General features: G+C 45.9%; 2 protein-coding genes across 4 annotated transcripts; one reads left to right on the top strand and one right to left on the bottom strand.

Annotated features, from left to right (window-relative positions):
• The first annotated feature begins 74 nt into the window (after positions 1–74).
• Positions 75–8,071, top strand: CPSF4 (cleavage and polyadenylation specific factor 4). 3 transcript variants are annotated; one of them, XM_084641530.1, is made up of 8 exons: positions 75–205; positions 1,415–1,465; positions 2,036–2,188; positions 2,985–3,080; positions 3,214–3,307; positions 4,166–4,238; positions 5,197–5,289; positions 7,427–8,071. In XM_084641530.1, exons 1-8 carry the CDS (start codon positions 103–105, stop codon positions 7,493–7,495), a joined length of 732 nt encoding a protein of 243 aa, XP_084497656.1. In that variant the 5' UTR covers positions 75–102; the 3' UTR covers positions 7,496–8,071. The 3 variants fall into 3 exon arrangements, with proteins under 3 accessions (XP_084497656.1, XP_084497655.1, XP_084497654.1); XM_084641529.1 differs by having other exon boundaries at positions 5,194–5,289; XM_084641528.1 differs by having other exon boundaries at positions 5,119–5,289.
• Positions 8,072–10,127: 2,056 nt separating this feature from the next.
• On the bottom strand, positions 10,128–13,989 carry ATP5MF (ATP synthase membrane subunit f). Its single transcript, XM_084642042.1, has 4 exons — positions 13,861–13,989; positions 12,792–12,899; positions 10,828–10,944; positions 10,128–10,314 (listed from the first exon to the last, which is right to left on the bottom strand). The coding sequence occupies exons 1-4, from the start codon at positions 13,874–13,876 to the stop codon at positions 10,286–10,288; spliced, it is 270 nt and encodes an 89-aa protein (XP_084498168.1). The 5' UTR covers positions 13,877–13,989; the 3' UTR covers positions 10,128–10,285.
• Between the last annotated feature and the right edge of the window lie 4,768 nt (positions 13,990–18,757).

The raw sequence follows: 18,757 nt of genomic DNA, 5'->3' as shown, positions 1-18,757 counted from the left end.
GGGCGGGCGGTCCGGAGCGGCTGAGCCGGTGCCCCCGCCCCGCCCCTTCTTCCCCCCTCGGCCCCGCGCGTCCCAGGCCCAGGCCCCCGCCCCGCCGCCACCATGCAGGAGCTCATCGCCAGCGTGGACCACATCAAGTTCGACCTGGAGATCGCGGTGGAGCAGCAGCTGGGGGCGCAGCCGCTGCCCTTCCCCGGCATGGACAGTGCGTGAGGGGCCGGGAAGTCCGCTCCGCATCGCCACCCCCGGGAGACCCCCCCCTTCTCCTGGGGAGACCCCGCCTCACGGCCCCCGGGGGGGGAAAACCCGCCTTCTCCTGGGGAGACCTCCCCCCTCACGGCCCCCCAGAGGGAACAACCCCGCCGGCCCCCGGGGGTGGGACACCCCCCCTTCCTGGGGAGACCTCCCCCCTCACGGCCCCCCAGAGGGAACAACCCCCTCGGGCCCGGGGGTGGGAACACCCCCTCTCTCCTGGGGAGACCTTCCTGCTCACGGCCCCCCAGAGGGAACAACCCCGCCAGCCCCCGGGGGTGGGACACCCCCTCTCTCCTGGGGAGACACCCCCCACAGACCTGGGGGGACGGGACACCCCTGCCCCGCTCCCTTGGGGAGACTTCTCCAGATCTTTCTTCCTAAGGGAACGTTCCCCTCAAGGCCTTGAGGAGACCCTTCCTTCATCCCTTTAACCTCCCCCACCCCCCACCCCAGCACTGAGCAGATGGCCCCACAGGTTCTCGTTCATGGCCTAATGGAATGTGTTTTGTATTTTGGTGTCTGATCTGCATGCTTATTGCTTGAAAACAGACGTTATCTCATTAATGCTGGATGAGGGACACTAGGTACTGTGAGGAAGGTCAGCATCAGAATCCCCACCTTATTGATGGGGAAAACGGTTGGACAGAGGGGTGAAGTGACTTGTCCGTGGTCACAGCAGGTCTGTGGCTGAGCCACAAAACCTTGTGTCCTGATGATAGGACACCAGGAGTGGGAGGAGAGTCACAGTTTAACAATATGTGCTGGCGAGCCTAGTGTCCCTGTGTTTGACTCTGCTTGCACTCTTCAGATGCTCTAAGTCAGGGTCATCGTGCATCACAAGGGGCAGTGTGCTGTTGACCATGCTGTACTTGTTCAGTGGATAAATACTGTATGAGACTTCAGTCTCCAGGACTGTCAATTTCTTTCACAAATGTGAAACTGACATAAAAGAAACAACAAATACTCTGAAGAGCCAAATGGCTGAGACCAGCACAAGAAAGTTCATATATTCCATTAACATGCAGTTTGCCAGGGGGATTTTTAATACTGCTCTCCTGCTTTTGATGCTCAGAACTAGCGCATCTCCAGATGGAAGGAAACACTTTTAACATGGCTGCCGAGTTTCAGAAACCTTAATTGTGAATTTTTTTCTCCACAGAATCAGGTGCTGCTGTCTGTGAATTTTTTTTAAGAGCTGCTTGTGGAAAAGGCAAGTGACATCCCTAATACTGTATTCTGACAGAAACAAAAATAGGATAAATAGGGGGGTTGGCAGTTCATTAATTATATTATCTTAATTTATAATACCCTAGTTATATTGCAGGGGTTGGGGAGAGAGAGAGAGACAGTGAGATGGAGATCAAGAGGGACCATATTTCACGCACTGGAGCTCTCCAAAGCAAAGATGCAATGGTGGGATCCCTGTAAGGTGGATGATGCATGAACTGAGATGTTCAGGAGGGTGAGGCTTGAATTGATTACATGCAAACCCTTTTGAGGTGTTTGGGCACTGGGTACTAGACTGCCATGCAGAGGATCTGGCTGTTGAGCTCCTAGCCATCTACGTGGATAAGCAGAAGACCTCGCTTTCTAGGGCTGTCAGTTCAGGACATGTCACCAGCACTAAATGGTAAATTCATATGCAAATGTAAAGACTTCTGAAATTCCTCCTCTTCCAGGATTCAAACAAAGGACCATCACTGCCCTGTAGGCCTGCATGAAACTTCTTGCACTAAAAGTTCCAACTTTTCATTCTTGCTTCTCCCCTCTCCATCCACAGGAGGCATGTGTCCTTTCCGACACATCAGTGGAGAAAAGACAGTTGTTTGCAAACACTGGCTCCGAGGGCTGTGCAAGAAGGGAGACCAGTGCGAATTCCTGCATGAGTATGACATGACCAAGATGCCTGAGTGTTATTTCTACTCCAAATTTGGTAAGGGGTGTTGTGGCTCCTCGTTGACTTCACTTGCTAGTATGGGAATAGGCAAAGAGGACCCTGGTATATACCTGTCATCTCTGCTTCATCTGCCCTCTCTACCCTTCTATGTCTGCTACTGATGCTTGTTAGATTGTAATTTACGAGCTCTGATCAGATCAGTTTAGTCCCACATTGTATTTTACCACCTTAACGCTTCACACATTTAAAATGTTTTGTCTTTCATAGCTTGTCCCTAACTTGAACTCTCTGCCCCATGACTTTAAGGGGTTTTGTACCTGTTATGCTGATTTGGATCAGAATTGATTTGGATGAATAGATGGTCTCTACATGAATTATTTTTCAGCAGATAATGAGTGACAGGAGGCTCAAGGGTCCAGAAATTTAATGCATCAGCCTTTCAGCTCTGGAGACCTGGGCTAAATTAACATATTGAGGCAACTTGTTAGAAAATTATAGTCCTGTAGGTTTCCTTGGATCAAGGTTAGCGTGTAATTTGTAATTTCGCCACACTTTTGCTGCATTAAATGTTTAATTTGGCTGTAATGGCTTCCCTTTCCAGTGTACTTTATTTTTAAATGCGCATCTAAATAACCCAATTGAGCAAAATCTTTCTCACCTGCAGGGAGTATTTGTTGTTGTTGGTAAAGGGCAGGCAAATAGATTTTGTGCCTGGATTTAGAAATATTCATGACAGTTTTGCTGGGACTAGATGACTTAGGAAACAGAGCATGAATGAGGTTGAATCCCCTCCCAAAACAATACCTAAGGCGTGTGTTTGGCTTTCGTACAGGAGAGTGCAGTAACAAAGAGTGTCCGTTCTTGCACATTGACCCGGAGTCTAAGATCAAAGACTGCCCCTGGTATGACAGAGGCTTCTGTAAACACGGTATGTATGGTTCATAGGTGTTGCTTTTGTGGCTATAAAAATGAGGCTAATGTAATCCACCTCCCATATGTGCTACTGGTAGGTGCTGGGGTATGTGTGTAATATATGTGATCTATGAAGTTTTATGTTGTAGGTCCCCTCTGCAGACACAGACACACTCGAAGAGTCATTTGTGTGAATTACCTGGTGGGATTCTGTCCAGAGGGGCCTGCTTGTAAATTCATGCAGTGAGTATGTTCTAGGGCCTTTTCTGTCATCTGTAGTTTCCTCTCTGATCAGTTACCCATCAGGTCTGTTTTACCTATATTGCACCCATCAGTGTAGAACATTTGCAGCACTGATGCAATAACTGTACTGTACCACACAGCTGAAGTTTTGTTCATATTTGAGTTTATCTCTTAAAAGTGAAAAGAATTTGTAGTCAGGATGACCAAAAGGGATTGGGCAAATCACACCAGTGTTCCCTAAGAAGACACTGAAAATGTCAGTCAGTGCTTACATGGTCAATACAACTTGTACAAAGCAGTTTAATTAATGACAGTTGATCTGGTCCTCTTAAGTCTAGACACGTTATTCCAACTGTTATGATTTCAGCTGCACATCTGTTTTATTTTGTAGTATATATTTTTTTAATCCTTGCATATGAATCAGTTCATTCAATGGCCAAAATTGGTATGGGCATTTACTATATTGCATTGCATTTTCCAAATATCAGATTAAGGAGGCAAGTGGCTATTTACATATTTACACACACAACTCTGGGACATCAAACAAAGGTTGTGAGGACAATTGCAGATTCCATGAGTATATATCCAGAATGCTTCACAGCTGCATACAGAAATACTCTTTACTGTCTCAGTACCTCCCCTACCACTTTAGTTTATAAAGGCTAAGCAGCAGAACACAGGAGAGAAGGTCCACCTGTTGTGAAGCACAGTTTAAATAACTAAACATTTGCTTTGCTCTCTGGACAGTTATTGGTCTCTTAAGGAACTGGTTCAGTGCTGTGCTGGTGGTATATGCCAATTTCTGGTTTTAGTATCAATTCTCTGTGTGTCTTTTCTCTTTGTGTGTTTATAAACCAGTCCTCGATTTGAACTGCCTATGGGAACCACAGAGCAACCACCACTGCCTCAGCCGACACAACCCCAGCAAAAGGTACACGACTTCCCTGCCTCTCTCAGAGACAACACATTTGAAGCATAGCTCAATTAGATAACAAACAAATTTGACTTTGTTTTTTAAGAGGGCGTGTGGTATAATGGTTAGAACAGGAACAAGCCATCAGGACTCTTATCCCACTCATTGTGTCTTGGAAAACATCTGTAAAATGGGCTATCCTATTTCACAGGCATATTGAAACTTGACCAAAAGTTTTTAAAGAACTTTGAGATCATTGGAGGAAATCCACCATAAAAATGCAACATATTATCCTTTTCCTCTCTCCTCTTACTTCTGGCATTGATCACAGTTGCTGCCTTCTTCATTCTGGGGTTGTTTTTTTTTCCTCCTAACTGAACCCCTGATTTCCCTCTTCCACAGTCATCATTCTGCTGCTGCCACCTTCCTTCAGCTGAGAGGGCAAATGCATGGCCAGTAGTGACAGTTCCTTTCCGTGGACTGTCTGGAAGGTGGGCACTGTGTAAGCATGAAGCAGTGCACCTGAGCTCTGCTACACTGACAAGCACAAGTCCTAAGATCACTGTATATTGCAGTGTAATCCCTTGGTCACAGAGCACTACCATGTTACATAGTATATCATCTACATCTGTGTTTTCTTTATTCCAAGAACCATCTGCCAGATTAAAAAAAAAAATCTGCTTGACACCTGTCACAGACCTATAATGGACATATCCAGCAGCCTAGCCCAGCTCTGTAGATCTGTTTTGTGAGGGAAGTCTTGGTTGCTAGGTCAAGCCCTGTATGCCCTACTGTTTCTGAACTTTCATCTCTGGAGCTTGGGCTGGCAGATAACCTTCTAAATAAATTCAGAGGAAAATTTATCATTCAATGTATGGGATGTTCTCTTCCCTCCCAGCAAAATAACAATCCGCCATTACAAAGGTCATCATCCTTGATCCAGTTAACAAGTCAGAACTCTTCTCCCAACCAGCAGAGGACCCCACAAGTCATCGGAGTTATGCAGTCTCAAAACAACAACGTGGGGAACAGAGGTCCCCGGCCGCTGGAGCAGGTCACGTGTTACAAGGTAACTCTCGGAGGGTGTTTGCATTTGAAAAATGCAAGGTAAAAGTCACCTAAACTGACTAGTGCATCCTTTGTGCTGCTAGTCACCTGTCACATCACTTTTCACCTTGGTGCAGAGTGCAGTAAAGGGAACAGGTGGCTGAGTTGCTGGGGCACCAGGGCCTGTGAAGAAGCATTGACATGAAGAAAAGTATTGAAATGTATGCACTGGTTATTCAACATGTATTTTGGATAGGGGGTGCAGCTTGGGATCAGGGAGTTAGTATTGAGCTATGGAGTCTGTGGGTTGGTAATGATGGTCAGGTGGCTCCTCAGTGGCCTGTATGAAGTGATTCAATGCACTTGATCCACTTGTTAATCACAGAAAACCCCACTGGTGGCAGTTAAAAGGACATTATCAACCTGAAATTGAGCCAGTTTCAAAAACCTTGTCAAAAGTTGTTTCAGATGCTACCCCTGCCCCTGAATGTTCTTCCTTGCATTTTCCTATTTTTAAAAAGGCTTCTACCCTGTTGCTGTGTGGAAAAAATCACCCAAACAACAGGGGAAAGTGACTATACACAATGCAGTCAAATCAAGAAAGGCTGAAGATGGTTCTGTCACAGCACACTTAGTTCCTGCCAAACTGAGGAACAAGACATCAAACCCAAATTTCTCAGTTAGTGTTGCAGGCAGCTCCTCAATTAAATTGAAACCTCAATTTCCGTTAACATTTTGTAGAAACATCCCCAAATGCTACTGTAGGTAGCAAGGATCTTCTTAGCCACTCTTTTCAGTGAGTCGGGCCAAGATGAGCATTAGCATTAATACTGAACCTAAACATTTTTTTATTCAAAACTAAGTCACTTAATAATCCAAACGTACAACTAAGACTGTTTGTTTTTTGGACTCAGATTCCATCATTATCTTCTATAACTTGACATTTCTTCTGGCTACATGATTATAACAGCAAACATCCAAATCAGTTTCACTGACAACCTCTAAGGCTCCAATTTAATACAAGACTTGGGTTTCAGTGGAGGCAAAGGGCCTAAACCTACCCACTAAAGTTATCCTTGTGAGTTTTGCCATTAACTTCCTTTGTAGCAGAAACTCTAATTGGGGCTAGTTGTATGTCATAGTTCGGCAGGGCAGCAGGGGAGAAGTCATAGGCTTCCAGTGCTCTTTTACAACTAATCTATGCAATGCTGTTGCCTTTGTCAAAGGTAAAGCAGGAAAGCAGCACAAAAGAGGACATGGGGGCAGCAGCAGTTCTCTTCTCCCTCCCTCCTGCCCTGTTCTCTCTCTTACCACAGGGCTTCCCCACCAGGCACTGAGATTGTATGTTTAATGGTTTCTAACTTTCAAGTCAGATGTTTATTGGAAAATAAAGGATATTCTGATTTAAATTAGTTACCATGACTCTTGTCATGCATTTGTTTGGTTTGATTATCAATGCATGACTTTCCATTTTTCTGCAGCTGGAGCATTGAAGTCACTACTCTACCCAAGGCTAAGCAGTTTCTCTGCATAGTCATCAATAAAAGAGTGCTGTCAGGCTGGGATTTAAAGAAGTAATTCAAATAAATTGTACATCTGGAGAAAGTAGGAGGGTCGGATTACGATATGTCATGGCTTCATAGTTTAGAAGGCTATTTGAGAGCATAGAAAGCATCTTTTGTTCAGATTGAGTTTTATCCTTGTAGTCCAGAGTGGCTGACAAGAAGACTCTCATATCTGAACTTCCATGTTCATCATACACATTGATCAGAGCAGAGTCCTTGAGGTTTCAGGTGCTGAAATACAGCAGGTAAAAAGCCTCCTCTACAGCAGAGTAATGCAGTTAAATCTCCTCAGGGCTTTGTGTGTCTCTATTGCAGCCCTTTCCCACTGGTAGTGCCAAGAACCCCAATGTTCAGATGAAACCTGGGTGTTCAGGTTATAGGACCAGAACTTACCTGCCACTAACAGTCAAGTGGCCCCAAAAGGGTCTGTGGCAAGAATCTCATTCATGGTATAGTACAGAATGCATTAACTTGCTGAATATTGTCTCTTGTGTACAAATGGTATCATTTCCAAACTAGAACTATTTGCCAGTTGATTTGTTAAAGCCACTTTTGGGAAAAGCCACAATAATGTCTCACTTTTTTCCTTCCTAGTGTGGTGAAAAAGGACATTACGCCAACAGATGCACCAAAGGACATCTGGCCTTTCTTAGCGGACAGTGAGACAGCACAGAGGGAAGAGAGTGCAAGGAGGATCTTTACACTGGGGAAAGGTTTCCGCCTAGCACTATTCCTTGAACTATTGATCAGGTTGTTTTTTTTTTAAACGCCATTAGTGAAAGAACTGTGGCCAGAGGCTGGCTGCTGATAAACATTTTTGTAACTGTCCAATTTTTTATGTTTTAACCTTTTAAAATAGATCTTGGCCTCTGCCTTCTTTCACTGAGCCTAGCTGGGAGGTAGATCTAAAGGCAAATAGACGTGCAAGCCCTCACCAATACAACATTCAGCATAATACACATCTTGCACCAGTGTGTTTCTGTAAAGGATAGCCTGTGGGAACCTCCAACCTTTTGTTAATCCTTGTGCAAGGAGGAAGACAAACTGGAAGAACTAGTACTTGAAATGCCTCCCACTTCAGTGAGGGAGCTTGTCATGCAGCCCTTGAAAGGAGGCCCCATGTTCCCTTATTCAATCTGAGATTTCTTAACCTGCTCTGATGGCTCACATAACATGTTGTGTACCAAGATGTAAAGTATTTGTCCAACTGCAATAAAAATTTTTATGCTTTGGCTGGAAGCATTTCCCCCTCGCTGTTCTGCAGGGTGAGAAGTTGGTCCTTGTATGTGAAAACCACTTCTAGTGGAATGAACTTACATTTATGGTTTTAGCTGAAATCACGAAAGCGTTGGCTGTAGAAGAGGAGCAGGTCTGTTCTCACCACAGCAACCCTGAACTCAGAGCTGAAGTAGCTTTGATGGTGTAACAGTGTATGGATACCAACAGATGAAGTTAGTGGGCATTCCTACAAGCAGTCAAATTGCACAACTATCTTCACAGGCTCTCGAAACATAAATGGAACTATATTTTCTTGAGATTGCTTTTAAATTGGACTCTGAGTGTGAGAGTATCCTCTTAGGAGCATGTTTTTCCAAGCCAAAACACCTTAATTTTGTAAGACTTTATTTCAAAGGGCCAATGACAAAGGGAATTAAAAAAAAAAGCCCCACTACTGCATCTGGAATATGTGAGCCTTTTCTGTTCTCGAGCATCTGTCTACATTTGCCTATCTGCCTTTGTTTTTTCCTTCCTGTTTTAAAGTTGGCTGTGAAAATTAGATTGTGATTTCTCAGGAAAAGGGTAATGTATGGCTGGGAAGAGATAAGGCCCTGTGTTGATTTAAACTGATTAATTTAAAAAACATGTCAGTTTGTAGAAGCTGTACTTACTGATACTCCCTCTAGTACACAGTGGGACATTCAGACTTAAAAGTTAAAATTAAATCCACAAGTGTAAATTGGCTGACTGTACTACTCATTCTGCATTTTTCAGAACACACGTCAAGACTTCTGTTCCTGAAGTGTATAAACAGGTACCAAACTTGTGTTTATACTTCCAGCACAGGGCTGTGAGAGACTCTACAGCTCTAAGCAAGTACCCAGTCTACACTTACTCTTATGCAGATATGCTTTAGTTCACTATAGTCAGCTTGTGTTAGTAATTTTTTTCAAGCCAGACAGTAATTACATCTTTATAATACGGCTGAACAGAGAAGTGCCCCCTGCTATCCTCTAGGAAGACCTTTATTCTAACCATGTTCTTAACAGGTAAGCCTCTGTACCCCATTAACAGCTGTTATCAAACACTTATCACTGTTAGCTTTATATAAACAACCTCTTGTAATTCATCCATAAAGCACTGGCCCCTGCATCCTTCTGAACACAGTGGCATCATTACTTACTGATGTGTTTTGTTAGTGTATATGGTCCTGAGTATATCAAAGCTGTGCTGCTTTAAGTGACAACCATGTACTCTCCATTGCTTATTTAGACTTTCACCATCACGGTTGGAAGTATCAGCTGGCAAACATGACTTTGCTGCTGTAGAAGTTTCATTTAACCTCCAACCCCCCACCCCGCCCCTTTATTTTTAAAAAAAACCTACAATAGCTTTAGCATAGTTGCTTTTCCCTGGGATTTAGAATAATCTGTCACATTCCATTTCAAATTCAGGCTACTCTTTTGCTTTCATTCTGCCTTTACCATCACTTGGGCATTGTAGTTCTACACACATCTATGGAAGCCTTTTAGGACCAGTGGCAGGAGCTGCTTGGCAACATACTATTGAAGAGAACCACAATCAGAGATCTTACTTAGTAGAACAGTACAGAATAAAAAGGATGAAAGGGTTCCTCCAGCAGAGAAATTTTGTTTTGTATGAGGCAACCATGATTATGAGTTTTAGGCATCTGTGGCTACAATAAAGTGTCTGTTGGCATCTTAAACAATTGAATTCTCCTTTGCTCCACTCACAACAGTAAGAATCCTGTTAAAACAAGTTCTGACCAGTAACATTTGCACCAATTTGGTTGAAGTGAAGGGATCATTAAAGTAGAAGGTACCCTATACAGTGGTAATACTGCTCAGTAAAATAGTTAAAGATTAATCAGTCTTATCCTTAGTCATTTGCTCTGCACATTAGACCTATTTATTATTAAATGGCAAAAGGCTTTCTAACCATCTTCATTGTACCTACCATGGCGGGGGGGGATGACGACAAGACACACACACTTTTCAGCCCCAGAAAGTGAAAGTCTCACAATATTAAGAATATTAGCTACATAAACCAACCAACCTTAAATGTACATATTTTATTGGTCATAGAATCTGCCTGGAATTATAACAGTACAGAATTCAGTGAAAATGGCTTATATGCCTTCATCAGGGAAAGTTGTTCCAGCAGCTGAGTCCAGGTCCAGGGCTGTAACTTGCATTGCTGCAGTAAGTTAATGTTTCAATGATACTTCCTCCAACGATCATGCTCTGCATTATTTAAATTAAAACAAGTCAGTATGCTGAAGTCATAAAGACCATGTTTAGTACTTACGTATTTAAAGTACAGTCTAAGATTGCACTACACAGCAGGCAGTTGACTACTGCTGGACAGTAAAAGCAGTGAGATCATCTTTGTTCGCCATTAGCACAAGTACTATTTTGTAAATTATTTAATTCCTAAATATTACCAAACCGCTAATTCATCTTCACAACTTCTGACAGGCAAGTATTAGACCCATTTTCTACATTGGTTAAAATTAAGTGAAGGTCGCAAAACAGCAGAATCGGGTTAGAATTTAGCCCCCCGATTCCTAGTCCCATGCTCAATCTGTTAGTATGTGTCTTGTCAGTGTTTCTCGGATATATAAATAAGAAAGTTAAGCACTCTCTCTCCCTTTGCTTCCTCTTCCAGGAACAGTTTTTGAAATAAAATGTTTTTCCCCAAATAGTTCTACAGACTATTCTAGTGTGCCCAACCATACAAAATAAGGTTTTACTTACTCAAATGCTCATAGTTCCAAACGTAGCTGACAACAACATAACCAAAAAGCACCATAGCGATACCACCGATGCCCCCTTTCTTCACATTGATGTACTTATTTAAGTAGCTGTCATAACCTAAATAGGGGAGAGAGTTATTTTCTTAGGTTCAGTGTCAATTAGACCCTGTATACAATTATACTTACGACTCAAAAGTCATTTTGTACAGTTACTTACTGCACCCCTTTCAACAGAAATTCAGATGAGAAAAAATGCAACAAAAAATCCCTGGAGATGATAGATGCTCTTTTCTAAACATACTAATGCAGTGGTTCTCAACCTATTTATCATTGTGGGCCGCATCCAATATTATCTGTATGGCCCTGGTGATGTCACATGGGCCACAGCTGTGTGCTGACTGGGCCACAGGTTGAGAACCACTGTACTAAAGAAACAAGACTACCAGAAGACAACTCTCACGTTAAGAAAAATAGGATTAGTATTAGCTTTAGACTCATGTATGGAAAGGAGTAAGAGTGACTCAGTATCTTGTTTCAAGCCAGACACTACTGTGACTTCCATGAGATCAAAGTTGTTTCTCCAGTTATCCAGTTTTTTAAAGAACTATATGCTCTGTCTACCCTACTATGATTAGTCAAGAATACTTTAGCTCATTGGAAGCTACATGTGTTTAAAGATATCTGAAGATGCATATGGCACCTACATAAACCGTGAAGTTACACAGAAGTACAGTATTTAGAAATTGCTTAATCCTTAGGGTTTTTGCAAAATTGTTACTGAATTTCATTAGTCTTTGTATTATGTTAATCTCTACCAAAAGCTTGTTTCTTACCAAGCCACCATCACCTAAAATTACACATTTTATTTGCCTCTTGTGATAAAATTCAGGTCACACACACTAATTTTAAGGAATAAGCAGGCCATTTTACTAACTTAAAACTTCTAAAAGATCTATTAATTGATATGTAAACTGAAAGCGTATTAAACCTCTGAACAGGCTGACAAAGCAACCTTAATGAATTCACACACGTTCAAAAGAACAGAACAATATACTATAAAAGGCGACATTTCTGTGCCTGTTTTAGGAACATAAGAATTGACATATTGAATCAATCAGTGGGCCATCTAGTTTGGTATTCTGTCTGCATCAGTGGCCAGTACCAGCTGCTTCAGAAGCAGCACCAGGCAATTGTGGGATAACCTGTCTCCAGGGAAAATTTTTGCTTAACCTCTACAATAGTTAGAGGTTGTCTTATGCGCCAAAGTTTCTTCCTCACGGGAAGGATGGTGACAGTATTTTTAAATATGTGCATGGTGCTGGTCAGCCTCAGTAGAGGAGATACTCCCACTTCCTTAATGAGGGGCAGCATTCCCCACTGAGGGTAGGTCTACACTTGTGGTGATGTGCAGGATACAGAAGCTGCACACCCAGCTACCACAGGTATAAACACCACCACAGATGATGAGGCACAGCTCTGGCAAGTAGGGTTAAGTACCCAACATGCCTGAACTCTAGGGTATATGCCCTATGTGGCTCTCTACAATTCTAGCATGCCGCTGCCACAGTGAAACTCCAGCAGCTGGGAAAGGCAGAGCTGTCAGAGCCCTTCCTCACTGCCTCCCCCTTGCCAGAACTTTTCATTGCCATGTGTATCTACACACGGCAGCGAGTGTGGATGCAGGCTGTTTTTCACTGTGATGGATAGACAAGGTCTAAGTCTGAGAGGAGTGGGGGATGGGTGGGGCATATACTACCACCTCGTGCTCCCCAGCAAAGCCAGGTATGGCCATTTAGGCCCAGATCCTGCAGTTGGCTCTGAGCAGGATCTGAGAATGTGTGCAAGGTTAGGCTATGTGGAAAGGATCTAGAGGGCAGGGCAGCTCCACATCTGTCCTTGCCGTCACTAGCTCTTGGCATTGCCCTTTACCAAGGCTACCGCTGCTGGCTCATGGGGCAGACTCACCTCTTCGCACAGCCCCAGTCAGCCCGGAGGGGGTGAAATTCCGCATTGCAAACCAGCTGGGCAGCTGGCCCAGCTTCACGTCCAGCAGCCTGGTATCTTTGAGGGGAACTGAGACATAGAGAAAGCCCAGTCAGTGCCTATTTGTCTGGGAGTAGCTGCAGCACCGGGACAGGGACAGAGAGAATCACATTGGAGGGGAAGGGAGGGGAGGGGATCCGAGAGGTGAGCAACGGGGGCAGGGCTCCTGGGGGTGTGGGGTGAGCAAGGACCCCTGTCCAGGGGATGGGCAAGGGGGGCAGGGATCCCCGTCCAGGGGATGGGCACGGGGCAGGGATCCTGGGGGTGCGGGGTGAGCAAGGACCCCTGTCCAAGGGATGGGCAAGGGGGGCAGGGACCCCCGTCCAGGGGATGGGCAAGGGGGGCAGGGATCCTGGGGGTGCGGGGTGAGCAAGGACCCCTGTCCAGGGGATGGGCAAGGGGGGCAGGGACCCCCGTCCAGGGGATGGGCACGGGGCAGGGATCCTGGGGGTGTGGGGATGGGCAAGGGGGGCAGGGACCCCCGTCCAGGGGATGGGCAGGGATCCTGGGGGTGCGGGGTGAGCAAGGACCCCTGTCCAGGGGATGGGCAAGGGGGGCAGGGATCCTGGGGGTGCGGGGTGAGCAAGGACCCCTGTCCAGGGGATGGGCAAGGGGGGCAGGGATCCTGGGGGTGCGGGGTGAGCAAGGACCCCTGTCCAGGGGATGGGCAAGGGGGGCAGGGATCCTGGGGGTGCGGGGTGAGCAAGGACCCCTGTCCAGGGGATGGGCAAGGGGGGCAGGGACCCCCGTCCAGGGGATGGGCACGGGGCAGGGATCCTGGGGGTGTGGGGATGGGCACGGGGGGCAGGGGAGGGCCAGGCAATGGAGGGAGGGAATCCTGGGGGCATGGGGGGGGTCCCTTTGTGGGGGAAGGGGTCACGCTGCGGAGGCCGGGCTGGGGCCAGAGGCAGCCCGCAGGACCTGGACCCAGGGCTGGGCGGGAACCAGCCGCCGCCTCCGGTCACCTTGGAGCCCCCGGGGCCGCACTCACCGGGCCGGTCCGCCATCTTGCAGCTGCGCAGGGTGTCGGTGCGCAAGAGAGGAAGACGGGCGGGACGCGGCGCTGAGACTCACGGGAGGAAGGGCTCAGACGCCGGAAGTGAGGCAGCGGCTGCCGGCCGTGGGCGGGGCGCCATGATCGGGAGGGCGGGGTTGCCTGGCCACGGGCGAGCAGGCCCCCCCTCGCGTGTCACGTGCCAGGAGACACCGCCCCCCCTCCCCCCCCCCGGTGTGACCAGACTACCCACGTGTCGCTTGCAAGGCGACGCCCCCCGTGAACAGACCCCTGCGGGTCACCTCCCCGGGCCCTGCACCCCGCCCAGGGGCCGCCCTGTGCTCTCGGGGGGCGACCTTTGTGTGGTGCCTGACACACAGCAGCAGCTGTGCCCGGGCACCGTCTGGACTTTCCCCCAGACGTGACCCCGGCCTCGTGTCGGCCTGAGAACGGCTCCGTTGCGCGTTCTCCCCCTCGCCGGACTCAGCGCCGTGTATCGAACGGACGTCACCTCGCGTGAGACTGTCACGACCTAGGGACGCAAGAGGCGGAAGTCGTGTGAAAGCGTAGTGACTCGTGGTGACACGGGGTAACCTCTTGGACCCGTGACCAAGCGGTATCACCCTGCGTCGGAAATGTCTGCGCAGTGCATCTCTACGCCGTCTTGCAGAGAGGCCGCATGAGGACTTCCGTGCGGAACTTGATGCAATGCAATGATTTCTGTATGCAAATAAGATCAAGTTACATGCAATATCACCTACCATCTCAAGGCAAAGACATAGAAACATAGGAATTGCCAGGCTGGATCAAAGCCAAGGTCCATTCTGGTCCAGCGTCCTGCTGCTGATAGTGGCCAACACCAGATGCTTCAGTGGAAAATGTAAGAGCCTTGCACTAGGCAGATGTGGGAAACTCTATTCCCCACATTAACAGCTTCTCTACACTTACAGGGGGATCGACGAGCGATGCATCAGGGGTCGATTTAGCGGGTCTTCGCGGTCGATTTAGCGGGTCTAGTGAAGACCCGCTAAATCGACCGCCGATCACTCTCCCATCTACCCCTGTACTCCACCGGATCGAGAAGAGTAGGGGGAGTCAATGGGAGAGCGTCTCACATCAACATCGCATAGTGTGGAGCAGGCGGTAAATTGATCTAAGCTATGTCGATTTGAGTTATGCTAGTCACGTAACTCAAATTGGTAGCTTAGATCAAATTTCCCCGGTAGTGTAGACAAGGCCTAAGTCTCATCATCATGGAACATAACAGAGAATAGCTTAATACACGAGATGTAATATCCCTTCCAAAATTTATCAAATATGATGCAGTAGAACCTCGATTTTATGAACACCAATTTTATGAGTAACCGGTTATATGAATTTTTTTTCCTGTGGGAGAAAAACAGTAATCACATAATGAAAGTAATGCTGATGAAGACCAAGTCAATATCCCTTAACATTCCAATGCCCTCCGTGCATTGGAAATCACGTTGCAGTGTTTTGAAGGACAAAAAGAAAACAATGCAGTACATCGTTTTGCAACTTATGCACCGTATCTTCTGTACTTTTGAGATGTTTAATTTTATTAACGTTTTGATCCTCCATTAGTTTGTAAAAGAAGGGGTCTACTATAACTTTGGATATTCTTCTTAGCCATGTAAAGGTCCAGACCCTTTTAGAATCTTGTTAAGTTTTTGGGTCCAGTTACTTTCTGTGGCAATGAATCCTGTATCATGTTAGAACATCTTTGTTCACGAAACCATCACGTTGCAATGCATCATCATCACTTCATGTCTGGTCATCATGAAGTCACATGAGTGTTCTCAAGGAACAATGCAGTGTGAGGACACTGAATCCGAATGACATCATGTCATGTGAAAACATCACATGGGTTAGATCAGTGGTTCTCAACCTATTTACCATTGTGGGCCACATATGCAGCTCTCTATGTGTTATGCGGACCGCATCCACACAATATATATACTACCTGTATGACCCTGAGGATGTCACATGGGCCACAGCTGTGTGCCAATTGGGCCGCAAGTGGACCGCTGGTTGAGAACCACATGGGAGAATGTTACATGATGTCCAAATGGCAGCGCCACGCAATGAAGTTACATGATATTGTTGCCATATCACATCAGAACATTGCAGTGTAATAATGTTTCACAACCCTCCCAAAAGTTATTTGGGGTTTGCTAATATCCTGCAAGTGACATTTCCAGGATGTAGGATCAGTGCAACAAAAACAGGACTATCCTGGCACTGTCAGCTCAGATGATATCAGGAGTCTAAGGGCTGGAGAGTGAAACACCCATAAAGCTCTTTCTCTTTTACCGTTTCGAAAATACTAGAGAGTTGGAGGGTTTGATCTTTTTTTTCTATCTATGTTACTCCAATGTTTCTTAATGTTTCTGAAGCTGAGGACCCGCTACCTGCCTCTTCACCCTAAAAGCATCTAAAATATGTTAATTTTATTGATGGAAAGAGCCTGTCACTGCAGAGTCCCCATCTCTTTCTGGGCCCTTTCTGGCGTCATGGATTTTGGTTTGTAATTAGCATCTCCATCGATCCTCCTACTCCTCTTGTTTCTGTTCCCCACACCTCTGTGCTCTCACCACATCCCTCTTCTGTCTCAGGATTGTATCTTACAGAATGGTCTCAGATGCTGTGTACGCGCTGCTATTAAATTACTTATAGGATGAAGGGGGTGAGTTAGGCCACTAGCTTTTCATATACTAGTGATTATGTGTCAAGCGAAAAATGAATCACGTGGTCCCATCTTCGTCCCTTTCGGGCTTTTTTTTACATGTCAAAACCATCCCACCCTTCAGCACCACGGGCAAAAGTGGCCAACGACTAGTACAGCAGAAGCCGTAACTAAGAACTTCTATGCCTCTGCAGAGGCAGCAGAGTGTAAGGATAGTTAGCATATTACCTACAGGAACTGCGCCTTGCCGTGATGAGTGCTATTCCCTCCTTTCCATAAATATTAACAGATCATCCAGATTTGTTTCATGTTTAATTTTCTGTGCCCAATGTTGGGGTCCCTGGGCATGTGTGGGCTGGGCAGCAAGGAGATCTCTTTATGCAGAGGGGAGGGAGGGACATACACCTACTGTGTAGATTCTGAGAAACTAGATATGATTAAATGAATGATCATTTTAACAAGTAGAAAACCCCAGCAGGTGTCAGCCTTGCTTAGCAGAACTGTTCGTCGAGAAATAATCTCTACATTAGCCCGACCTCTAGAAGTTTTAAAATGACATAATTCAAACTCATGGAATAAGCGTTGGGTTTTCTACGAAAGCAAAATGATACAGCAGGAAACAGAGACTAGCTGTCCACGGTGCCTTTGGAGTGCCAGGAAAGGCCCGAGCTTTGCTACCACTTATTCTGATAGTACTATTCTACCGTTTAATAGACTTTCTCCTCTGCTGCTCTACATGTTCAGGTCATATTTTGCCTTAATCAATTTCTTAACTTAGAAGAATGCTCTCTCCCTTAAATAAGAAAAAGGATGGAATAGCTTATTTTCTTTTAGTTATTAGTAGGAACCAGTATTAGGAAAATGTAATGTGCTCAGTCAGTGAAAGGAATTATTCCTCCCCACTGGTCAGTTAAATGAGTTAAAAATCCTTCTATTCAATTAAGTTTTATTTTATTATTGCACTTACCGGTAATGTTTTTTTTTTAATTGCTAAAGTGGCCCTCTCATGTGGCCTTTTTCTTATATTGCTAGACTCTATAGGCTCAGTCCTGCTTCCCTTCCTGAGGCATGTAGTTCTGTTGTCTGAAATGGGACTATTCATGTAAGCAAGGATAATTTGCAGGGGGAAAATCTGTAGGATCAGGTCCTTTCCTGTGGAAAAGTGCCTGGCACTGTGCAAAGAAGACAATGTCAGGCTGGTGGCAATTAAGAACTGTCCACCTTCTTTTAGAGTAAGAGTAGAGATAGTAGCTGTTTAGGCCCAGAGCCCTAAAGGTGTTTAGGTTCCTAACTTCCATGGAAATCAATGAGAGTTAGGTGCCTAAATAAGTTTTGAGGAGCTGAGTTTTAGTCTTTAAACAACCTCAACCCTGAGCGGAGCACAATATTTACCAGATGTAAATATGTGCAGTGGTTCTGAGACACATAATAGCCTCCTGGACACATAATAGCCTCCTGAAGTGCTGCCCTGAGGCTTTCACGCAGTTCTCCAGGGACCTCCTAAATGGTGGGAAGTTACTTCCCAAGTAATCACATGGAAACACCAGGGATTTCATCTATCAAATATACAGAGTGTTTTGTAAAAGAATTCAATCAATGCTATGAACATTTTTCTTTTTATATAGCATCCTTGATGCACAGTATTTCAGTATGCTTCATTGGGAAAGCCAATTGTAAGCTAAAGAGTAATGACAGACACGGATTATGGTTTTGTGGGGCCCTGGGCCAGAGCAAGTGGGGGCCCCTCCCAACCCCTTCCTCCTGCAATCCGCTCCTGCCAGTGAAATGAGGTCGGGGCGCGGGGTCCTGCCCCCCCCCCCCGCCATGCTCCTGCTGGGGAGCAGGGTCAAGGTGCGGGGGCTTCCCCCGCCCGCATGGCACTCCTGCCAGGGAGCGGGAGAAACCCTGCAGGAGCGCCAGGTGGGCGGAGCAAATTGGGGCATGGCAGCGCCCATTTTTCCAGGGCCCCTGAATTGGCCGGGGCCCCTGGGCATGGGCCCCATTGGCCCAGTGGCTAATCTGCCACTGAGTAAAGAAAAGGAGTACTCGTGGCACCTTAGAGACTAAAAGAAAAATGCCACAAGTCCTCCTGTTCTTTTTGCGGATACAGACTAACACAACTGCTGCTCTGAGACCTGAGTAAAGAAAGGTTTTATAGCCAGATGAATGAGAAGTGGTTTAAAATTA

The sequence above is a fragment of the Lepidochelys olivacea genome (genome assembly GCF_965140295.1).
Source record: "Lepidochelys olivacea isolate rLepOli2 genome assembly, chromosome: 10".
In the NCBI taxonomy this organism is placed as follows: domain Eukaryota; kingdom Metazoa; phylum Chordata; order Testudines; family Cheloniidae; genus Lepidochelys; species Lepidochelys olivacea.
Note: the sequence above shows the minus strand (reverse complement) of the source record. Positions and strands in the feature narration are given on the sequence as shown.

What these genes read in the sequence shown, in the direction of transcription:
- CPSF4 (XM_084641528.1), top strand. Translation starts at nt 103, where the DNA reads ATGCAGGAGCTCATCGCCAGCGTGGACCACATCAAGTTCGACCTGGAG. An exon ending in TTATTTCTACTCCAAATTTG is followed by an intron (nt 2,189 to 2,984) that starts GTAAGGGGTGTT and finishes GCTTTCGTACAG; the next exon opens with GAGAGTGCAGTAACAAAGAG. An exon ending in AGCAGGTCACGTGTTACAAG is followed by an intron (nt 5,290 to 7,426) that starts GTAACTCTCGGA and finishes TTTCCTTCCTAG; the next exon opens with TGTGGTGAAAAAGGACATTA.
- ATP5MF (XM_084642042.1), bottom strand. An exon ending in GACTGGGGCTGTGCGAAGAG is followed by an intron (nt 10,945 to 12,791) that starts GTGAGTCTGCCC and finishes TCCCCTATTTAG; the next exon opens with GTTATGACAGCTACTTAAAT. An exon ending in TTGGAACTATGAGCATTTGA is followed by an intron (nt 10,315 to 10,827) that starts GTAAGTAAAACC and finishes TAAATAATGCAG; the next exon opens with AGCATGATCGTTGGAGGAAG.